This window comes from Amphiprion ocellaris, chromosome 17, assembly GCF_022539595.1.
Source record: "Amphiprion ocellaris isolate individual 3 ecotype Okinawa chromosome 17, ASM2253959v1, whole genome shotgun sequence".
NCBI lineage: Eukaryota > Metazoa > Chordata > Actinopteri > Pomacentridae > Amphiprion > Amphiprion ocellaris.
The window spans coordinates 21,666,262-21,676,799 of record NC_072782.1 but is presented as its reverse complement, the minus strand read 5'-3'; the positions used below and the strand labels follow the sequence as shown (position 1 = coordinate 21,676,799).

General features: G+C 39.7%; 1 protein-coding gene across 1 annotated transcript; it reads right to left on the bottom strand.

Moving 5' to 3' along the window:
- Nucleotides 1-4,173: 4,173 nt before the first annotated feature.
- Nucleotides 4,174-8,760, bottom strand: crybb1 (crystallin, beta B1). The gene is made up of 6 exons (XM_023266537.3): nt 8,606-8,760; nt 8,185-8,328; nt 6,715-6,833; nt 6,401-6,533; nt 5,470-5,612; nt 4,174-4,569 (listed from the first exon to the last, which is right to left on the bottom strand). Exons 2-6 carry the CDS (start codon nt 8,305-8,307, stop codon nt 4,392-4,394), a joined length of 696 nt encoding a protein of 231 aa, XP_023122305.1. The 5' UTR covers nt 8,308-8,328; nt 8,606-8,760; the 3' UTR covers nt 4,174-4,391.
- Between the last annotated feature and the right edge of the window lie 1,778 nt (nt 8,761-10,538).

Below are 10,538 nucleotides of genomic sequence, written 5' to 3'. Positions count from 1 at the left end.
TAGCCATTAATACGCTGGAAATATTAAAACAAGATTAATTTAAGTGTTTTTCATCACGTTATGTTGTTACAGAGTCAGTTTTGCTGTGCGCTATCAAACTACACAAACGGTATTACAACGTCCGACCACAGATAAAAGTACTTTCAAGGTCCATGAAGGCAGCACGTGGCCCAAATTGACATGATGTGATGTAAAGACGTCACAAGTGGAGCAAGAGTCACATTTTCTTCAACAGTTTTTGGCTTCTGCATGTTTTTGTTTATGTAAATGATAAATGGTCCATGCTTAACGCGTTTTTTTTTTCTTTAAAAAAAAAAAAAACAACTCAGGTTCCAAAGTGCTTTCCAATGAGTTTGCCATTAACCCATGTACACACAGTAACAATGACAGCTGAGCTGCCATGCAAGGCATGTAGCGACGTTTAAGGTATGAGCTCCTTCCACAACAAAATTTTGTCTTTTTGAATTGCAGTTGTGTATTTGAGTACAAAATATTTAAGTCTTAAAAATCACTCGCAATATTAAGCTGATGCAATTACCAACTTTATTATGTCAACCCAAATCATCAAAATAATGTTTCATACGTAAAATTTTTTTCACTCAATCAGTCATTTTGATGTTATATCTTGACACCATGCATGTATGTAAGTGGTGGGAAAGGGTGCCCTGAATGGCTTTTTAGAGTGAACATAACTAAAACTGGGTCTGATATAACACTTTTTTAGTCTAACATTGACAATGACTTTCTTTATTCTTTAATGATGTTAATATATTTACTAGTGTAGCCTTCAAAAATAAATAAACAAGGTTGTAAAATGTTTGAAAGAGCAGCCAAATATTATATAAAGCCTAAAAACACAGTAAAAGAGAATAAAAGTACTAAACAGACCACTTTCAAATTATAAATGCCAAAACCAATAAACCAGATTTTCTCAGATCAAAGTAAAAAACAATCACTGAAGACGGTGCTATAAAAAGTTTCAAACCTAGGTTTAAACTCTGCCCGCTGGATTTATTGGTATTCCAGAGTCTCCAGCTCTCATTTTAGCCAAGAGACTGGAAGAGATTTCAAAAATCTCTTTCAAGAAGTATTTTTCAACATGTTTCATAGCAATCATAAATTATTTTTAAATAACAAATACAATTTCTGTTCTTGTTAAATAATTCCCTCGTTACTATGAGGGAACATTGAAACTGCATCTTTTGCTTAGCTTCATGCAAGATGTGTTGGTATAATTGGTTTGATGAAATACAAACAAGCCAGAGTGCTTTTCTCCCTGGAGCAGAATGATGATGAGGACCATTAACAGTACTACAAATCTGAACTAGCTCCACTTGTTAAAGGTTTATGATACAGAGTAAAACACACAGACAGAATTGTTGGTACCCTTCGGTTAATGAAAGAAAAACCCATGATGGTCACAGAAATTATTTGAATCTGACAAAGGTAATAATAAATAAAAATTCTATGAAAATTAAGCAATGAACCAATGAAAACCAGACATTGCTTTTGAACCGTGGTTTAATGGAATTATTTTTTAAAATAAACTCATGAAACAGGCCTGGACAAAAATGATGGTACCCTTAATATTTTGTTGCACAACCTTTTGAGGCAATCACTGCAATCAAACCATTTCTGTAACTGTCAATGAGACTTCTGCACCTCTCAGCAGGTATTCTGGTCCACTCCTCATGAGCAAACTGCTCCAGTTGTCTCAGGTTTGAAGGTTCCTTCTCCAGATGCCATGTTTCAGCTCCTTCCACAGATGTTCAATAGGATTTAGATCAGGGCTCATAGAAGGCCACTTCAGAATAGTCCAATGTTTTCCTCTTAGCCATTCTTGGCTGTTTTTAGCTGTGTGTTTTGGCTCATTATCCTGTTGCAAGATCCATGACCTGCGACTGAGACCAAGCTTTCTGACACTGGGCAGCACATTTCTCTCTAGAATACCTTAATAGTCATGAGATTTCATTGTACCCTGCACAGATTCAAGACACCCTGTGCCAGATGCAGCAAAGCAGCCCCAGAACATAACAGAGCCTCCTCCATGTTTCACAGTAGGGACAGTGTTCTTTTCTTGATATGCTTCATTTTTGTGTCTGTGAACATAGAGCTGATGTGCCTTGCTAAAAAGTTCCAGTTTTGTCTTGTCTGTCCATAGGACATTCCCCCAGAAGCTTTGTGGCTTCTCAACATGCAGTTTGGAAAATTCTAGTCTGGCTTTTTATGATTTGTTTTCAACAATGGTGTCCTCCTTGGTCATCTCCCATCAAGTCCACATTGGCTCAAACAATGACGGATGGTGCCATCTGACACTGATGTACCTTGACCTTGGAGTTTACCTTCAATGTCTTTAGAGGTTGTTCTGGCCTCTTTTGTTACCATTCGTATTATCCGTCTCTTCCATTTGTCATCAACTTCCCTCCTGTGGCCACATCCAGGGAGGTTGGCTACAGTCCCATGGATCTTAAATTTCTGAATAATATGTGCAACTGTAGTCACAGGAACATCAAGCTGCTTGGAGATGGTCTTATAGTCTTTACCTTTAACATGCTTGTCTATAATTTTCTTTCTAATCTCCTGAGACAACTCTCTCCTTGGCTTCCTCTGGTCCATGTTTAGTGTGGTACACACCATGTCACCAAACAGCACAGTGACTACTGTAACCCTATAAATAGGCCGACTGACTGATTACAAGTTTGTAGAGACCTGTGATGCTAATTAGAGGACACACCTTGATTGAACATGTCCCTATGGTCACATTATTTTCAATCTTTTCTAGGGTTACCATCATTTTTGTCCAGGCCTGTTTCATAAGTTTATTTTTTAAAATAATTCTGTTGAACCATGCTTCAAATGCATTGTCTGATATTGCTTGGTTAATTTTAATAGAATTTTTATTTATTATTAATTTTGTCAGATTCAAATTATTTCTGTGACCATTGTGGGTTTTTCTTTCATTAACCGAGGGGTACCAAAAATTTTGTCCACGTGTGTAGTACTAAGCATTGGCACCCTGGATGTGTTATTTGATTACTGACAATCCATGAGAGAAAACTTCAAAAAGTCTATACTGGGTAAAATTTCAAGGGTCACATCACCATGTGGGATAGATGGTTGGTTAGAACAAGGTCAGGTAAGCAGAGAGCATTGTGGGAGTTTAGGTAACAATGGGCAAAGACTTCTGAATGCTTCATGACATTCGGTCAGCGCATATGTGTTAGATCAAGTCAATTTTGTATTTGATTGCCTCATTTCCTCTTTCTGTCATTAATATGTGCTGTATACATGTTGTGACTGCACAGTGGTTCGGTGGTTAGCATTTTTGCCTTCAGCTAGAAGATCCCCGGTTCGCATTCTGGCCTTCCTGGGATCTTTCTGCATGGAGTTTGCATGTTCTCCCTGTGCATGTGTGGGTTTTCTCCAGGTACTCCGGCTTCCTCCCACAGTCCAAAAACATGCTGAGGTTTACTGGTAATTCTAAATTGTCCATAGGTGTGAATGCAAGTGTCATTGTTTGTCTCTATATGTAGCCCTGTGATAGACTGGTGATCTGTCCAAGGTATCCACTGCTTTCACCCAAAGTCATCTGGGATAGACTCTAGCCCCCTGCGACCCTAATGAGGATTAAGCGGTGTTTAGATAACGGACGAATGGATGGATGTATACATGTTGTGATATTTTGAGATTTGAGAAACTAAATACACCCTTTACCTACACAGTGCAATTATTTCGTAAATTGCTTTAAAAAAGGACCCAAAAATGAATTTTGTCAGAAATTTGAAAAATATCCTGAACAGGTCCTTTAATCTCAATAAAGGTGATAGCAAACCACCTAAATTCCATAAATTTTACAAGCTTAGGAAATTTCTGTGATTTTATCTTGTTAGTCTTTTATGTAAAGAGCCCTTTGTATTATCCCAATACACAGTGTTAATCAGTTCCCATACATATTTGCTATTTGAGATTTGGGAAAACAAGATACACCAATTAACTGAAAAAAATATGCAACTATGCTGTGCAATTATTGAAAAAATTGCTTGAAAAATCACCCCAAAATAGAATATTGTCAGATCAAAGAAAATCTTAAAATAGTATGAACCGGCCCCTTAATTTCAGTAAAAACACTTCATAAATTTCTCAGTATGAATAAAGTTAATCCAGCCAGGGAGGTTTCAGGTTTTTCACATGTTTATTTTTAGCACCATAAAAAGTCACTTAAGGTTGTCCAGTGTATTTGCTCTCATTCTGTCTTTCCTGTGGGATGGAGCGATGATGGTGGAGATTCAGGAAAGGACTGGAGATTGGAGAAAGGGCTTGTTTGGAGAGATAAAAAGCTGAGAGGAGCTGCATGGCGGCTATGACAGCACCTGGCGACCAGCAGACGTCATTCACTTGCTGGCGGAGGTGAAGGTGAAGCATCCTCTCTGGTGGAACTGCATGTCCCTGATACGGCGCATGGACTGGATCTGGGGCTGGAAGGCGCAGAAGTCGTTGTAGTGTCTGTAGTCACCACACTCAAACAGGTACTGGTAGCCTCTGTATCCAGGGTACTGGTAACCCACCCAGCTGAGGGAGACATGGAGAGGGACACATTCATATTCTGCACAGGCACATATCATAGTTTGCAATAGCAGAACTTTGTACTGTATTTAAATGTTCTGTATTTACATAGCTCCTGTTCCTATAGGATGTTTCTGTAGTGGTATTTTTGGTATGAACTGGTAACTCTATAAGCATTATCATGTAATTGCCGTCACAGGATTAATTTGGTGAATGAGAAAGTTCTAGGCATCACTTAGGAGGCTCTCTGTGTTCTTTCAGCAGTCCTAGAAATATTCTAGCAGATTTAACTGTGATTGGACAAGATTCCAAAGTCGTCATTATTAGTTGTCATTTAAGAGGTTCTTCAGGGGTGTCAGCAGTCCTTTATGGAAGTTCTACTGGTCATCAGTAAGGTTCTACTGATCACTAAACAGCTTTAAGGGGTCCCTTAAAGGGTTCTACTGAGCCATTCAAAGATTTGAGGATCCTCTTGGTGGCTGAATACCACCTCCATCATCCAAACATCAAGCATGGGAATACTTTTTAAATGAATGCAGTAGGTTACACACATGGAGAACCTTTAATAAAGAACACTGGGGCTACAGTAACAGGATAAATGAACACTGGAGACATAATAATGTGAAGAAAATTTCCTTTCTAAAAATACATGTTTGTAAACACAACAGCATGCAGTCAGCCTGAAGCCTTGTGATGACATGTCATCCTTCTTTTTATGAACCACTACATTGTAGTGGAACTGCAGAGGCCTGAGGGTTCCTCTCAAGCTTCATCTGAAACAATGTTTACAGCACAGAGCCTTCACTTTATTTATATATGGAAAGTGAGCAGATGGACTTATTTCTGGGCTGTTTTCTCAGGTTCTATCAACCTCAGCAGCTACATATAATAAATGCGTGCTCTTACGCTCCACCAGGGACCCTCACGCTGCCCACTCTGTCACAGAAGCCGTGCGCCCAGAGGGTGGGCACATCATCCTCCTGGATCTCCATCTTGTTGCCCTTGAAGTCGGAGAGCTCATACAGGCAGATCTTGTGCTCCATGCTGTCCTGCAGGGTGGAAACAAGGAGTCAGTGAGAGAAAATCACATGAACCCCATGGAGACCCTGTTTATGCATTGGTTTTTGTAGTGACACTGTGACTCTGCAGGTGGCAGTGTTGATCTGTGTGGCCAGCTGTGAAATTCAACGCAGACATTTGCAACACTGGACTTCATAAATTCCAGCTATCCTCTGCTGTACTGAGATGTGACAATTAAAATGCTGATGTTATCATATAAAATTTCTAGTATAATATTAGCATATGAAACTAACTATTTTGTAGGGTAGATGCCCTAACATCTAAATTAGTCAGGTAAATTTATATAACATATAATACCGTCAATATTTAGTTTATTCAGGTAAATCTGTACACTACTGTTCAAAAGTTTGGGGTCACCCTGGCAATTCCATGTTTTCCATGAAATCTCACACTTTTATTCATGAGCTAACATAACTGCACAAGGGTTTTCTAATCATCAATTAGCCTTTCAACACCATTAGCTAACACAATGTAGCATTAGAACACAGGAGTGATGGTTGCTGGAAATGTTCCTCTGTACCCCTATGGAGATATTCCACTAAAAATCTGCCCTTTCCAGCTAGAATAGTCATTTATCACATTAACAATGTCTAGACTGTATTTCTGATTCATGTAATGTTATCTTCATTGAAAAAAAAAAAAACCCCAGACCCAGACGTTGAACAGTAGTGTATATTAAAAAAAACTTGTCATGTTCTAGCCTCCTTGCTGGGAAAATAATCTCTCTACTGGAAAGCACTTGGGCTCATGGACGTACCATGCGGATGGGCCTAAGGGACATGAGGCAGTCGCTGCGGTAGGAGTTGCTCCAGGTATCCCAGCGAGGATACTCTCCCTTCTCCAGGATGAACATCTCCCCACGGAAGTTAGTCTGCTCAAAGGCAACAAAGCTGGAGGAGTGAGGGGGGATGCAGGGCACGGGGGGGAGGTGCAGGGATGAGAAGGGAGAGAGCAGAATTAGAGGAAACACCACAGTAAAGAACAGTGGAATATAATTGAATAGAGGTAAATCAGAGTTGGTCTGACTGCACTGAAGCTGCTTAAATCAGGTTTGTGTACGTGTCCACTTACGGGCCGCACTCCACAATGATACTACGCACTCTATCCATGCCACGGTCACACACGTTCATACACTCATTCTGGACCTCGATCATCCTGCCCTGGAAGTTCTCCTGGTCAAACAGCATGATCTGCACACAGGAAACATCACAGGTAAAACACATGTTAGGGTCATAAAATACAGCGCTGTGATGGTCTTTCTTGCTCAGACAGAAAGCATGATAAATCCACGTAGAGTAAAAAGATTAAGAAATTTCAGCATCTTTCTATTACTTCTGACCATTTGGTAATAAAAATGTCTGTTATGTATGAGTAACTGAAACCAAAAATTTAAAAACTGGTTAGAAATCGTGTATATTTAGAAACTGTCAGTATTTATCACACTGGTGCTGGTGACTTTCCTTAGAGTTGGATAAAATCGCTTTAGAGGAAACAAAAAATCCCTCAGTGCAGGTACAAACTCTGCACATTGTTAAACTATTTCAAATAAATCATTATTTATCAACCATTTTAACAATCACAGATCAAAGGTTGGAAGAAAGACGGAAACAGTGTTATTAATCACAACCCCTGTGATTAATCATGTGGTGCTTTGGTGGGGCCCAACCCTCAGATCGGCAACTAGTAGACTAAACTGCATAACATATTAAAAGCAGCTCCACCTAAAGCAGTGTTATTAGTTTTGCTGATTAAATACATTCTGCTGATAATACCTTTTTACTTAAAGTTGAATATTTATTGCAAGATTTTTACTTGAGTCTTTTAATGAGAACTGATTAAATAATTAAATCCACTTCAAGTAGTCTGGTATTTCCATTTATGCGAGTTTATGCTTGTACTACATTACATTTACATTGCTACAGTTATTTTGAAGCTACAGTTGCTTTGCAAATTAAGATTTTACTGATGAACACATTATTATGTTACAAATATGAGGCATTGTCACTGGCTACACTGTAGTATATGAAGTTATTTAACATGAACTCCACCTCAGTTTGCAGCAACATTAAAATAAAGCTTGTATGATAATCAGTTAATAAAGACATAATGATTATGTAATAATCGTGCTTGTTTTTGACCTATAGCTGAGCATTCTTCTTTGCACAAGTGGGGTTGCTGCTGTTCTAAAATCCATGTCATTAATCACAGCACTATTTAGCAAAAACAACAAGCTCCCATTTTCCTACAACCTCAGTGCAATAATGGTGAATATTGTTTGTGGTGAATCTATAAAAAACTCTGTGTCTATAAAATTATTCTGGTCACAGTTTTTCTTACTTAAACCAGGTTTCTACAAAAAAATAAATAAATAAAACTTACTGTTTTTCATTCACCACCATCTAAAATCCTATGTCTGTGTTAAGCACATAAATTAAAGATTCTGCTGTTTGTAATTTGTGTGAACAAACCTTTCAGATAAAATGAAATAAAATGTTCAGGCAGTGCAGAAAGCAGCTGTCTGACGCTGCAGCAGTGACTCACTCTGTAGGATCCCATGCCAGGCTCTCCGGTCTTGGTGGCCTTGCTGGAGGCAGCTGGAGCTGGGGCTCCCTTGTCCTTGGCATCGGTGCCCTGGCTGGAGGCGGACTTGGCAGTCTGAGACATGGTGAGGGGCTTCAGGAGAGTCTGGGCGAGAGAGATGGCATGAACAGAAATAGAGGTGTAAATGGAAGTGACAGGATTACAGAGGGGGAAAGAGAAATGGAGGTTTAACGTGGCCCAGGCAGCGAGGTGTCAACACTGTCAGAGGGGTTGGAGTGTTTGGGGGGTTTATGTGCTCATTGGCTTCTGCTTGGGCTGCCTTTCCCCAGGAGGGAGCTTTGGCAGGGACTGAGCCCAGGCTCTGGATGTGTCCCTCTGCACTGTGCTGGATGTTCTGCTGCGTATGTCTGTGGGTCCTTACCTGCGTTAGTATAGCTTGCAGTGCCGTGTGAGGGAGGCTGGCTCGTGCTGGTCCCGTCAGCGCTCGACCCAAGCTTTTATACTCTGGCAAAGGCCAAACGCAGAGGCTCACAGCACAATAGAAAGCCTCTCGTCATCACAGTTGGCTTGCACCAAAGCCACCGGGTCATCGCATCGCCTAGAAACGCCGCCGGCCCCTCTGGCCTGCCCGTAAGCATTTCACTGTCAAAGGAAACCACTGACTGAGGCATTTTTCCACATGTGTTGGGCTGCTGGGCCTGCAAGCTATAGTTGTATGTAGAGGCGAGGAATGCAAAGGTCCAGAGGACACAAAGAGGTAATCCACTCTCTATCACCTACACAACAATATTCTTTAGCTTTGGACCTGAAAACAAAGTCTGCGCTATTTAAAAATCATCTCCATTTCTGAGAAAAAACAAGCAGAAAACAGGTAATAAATGCACCTGTTGACCACATTAATGTCTTAATTAAGCACATTATGAGTGACATTGAAAACAAAATATGGCACTTTGATTTGTAGGCATTTTAGTTGCTTAAAAATAATAAAACCAAACTCAAATAGCTATGTCTTTCCTCTGCTTCAATTAAAAACATTAGAATGGACCTTTCATAAAATTATAACACTAAAAGGTTTTTTCGCTACAGGTTAATGGTACCAGTCCTGTCTCCCAAAAATAATGTTCCTGCACAACTAAACTGCATTCTCAACTTAAATTAGTATTTTCTCCCTGATTACATTGGTTTGGGACAAATCACAAATGTTTCTAACCAATTTAGTGCCATTTATTTTATTCTTTTACTGTCACTCCTTTTCAGCTGATCAATAGATGTTGTTCGATGATATTAGATGTGTTGGGATACATCACCCAGAAAATGGAAGAGAGGAATCAGAATGTGTTTTATACAAGGAGTTTGATGTAGTGTTTTGGTGCATAACAGTAACTAACAAGTAGGAACATGTTAAAGAAGGATAACCGAAAAAGCCCTAGTTGTAGATTAAATGTACAGTAAGTTTTACAAGACAATAACAAACAAGGGGTAAATGTTAAATGAAGAGCAAAGTCAAAGCATGATACTTTCCTAACACTAACCAAACGGCAAGTGAGAATGGAACTTAACCGTAATTGGGTGACTGTGTGGATGTTTAAATTAATGTGAATGCTTCACTGAAGGCTGCTTCCAGATTTCAAACCAGCATGATGCAGCACCTTAAATTTTCCACAGGTGTTGAGTTGTGCTGGTTGCCCCTGATTAGCAACAGTGTAGACTTCAACATTATGCAAATGAGGAGGTGCCAAGGAGAAGCACCGTCTCTTCAAACACAACACGCTGCAACCAGAATGTATTGTACAGCCGCTTACATGGACAAGAATCTAAAGTGTGGAAATCCTATGGACACACAGCGTCATACTTTCCGAATCTGTGAGTATGTGATGGTCTGTGTGACGTAAATTTCGTTATCTCAGCAAAGTTTGTGGACCCTATGAAAACCTCCCCGGAAAATTTGCGTCTACACAGTCAGTACTCTACAACAGCAGTAATGTGCATGGGCAGAAGACATGGATGCTGGTGTACTGCACATGAGTGAAATGGATTTTTTAAAGTGCGGAACAAAAGTAGTACAACAATGACAACTACGCATCCATGGTTTCCTCAGCCGTCCATGTGCTCATCTGCAAGGGGACAATATTATACATTCCATGCCTCAGAGAGTCCATATGACATAGATTTTGTCTTCTCCAAGTTTGCAAGCGCGCCTTCTGCTCCTTGCACATGTACACTATACCATTCAAAAGTTTAGGGTTCACTTGGAAATGTCTTTATTTTTGAAAGAAAAAATTTTTTTTCAATGAAGATAACATTAAATGAATCAGAAATACAGTCTAGACATTGTTAATGTGGTAAATGACTAT

Coding starts and splice junctions, on each gene's coding strand:
- crybb1 (XM_023266537.3), bottom strand. CDS start 8,307: ATGTCTCAGACTGCCAAGTCCGCCTCCAGCCAGGGCACCGATGCCAAG. Junction 6,534..6,714: donor ATCATTGTGGAGTGCGGCCC/GTAAGTGGACAC, acceptor TCACTCCTCCAG/CTTTGTTGCCTTTGAGCAGA. Junction 4,570..5,469: donor GTGAGGGTCCCTGGTGGAGC/GTAAGAGCACGC, acceptor TGTCTCCCTCAG/CTGGGTGGGTTACCAGTACC.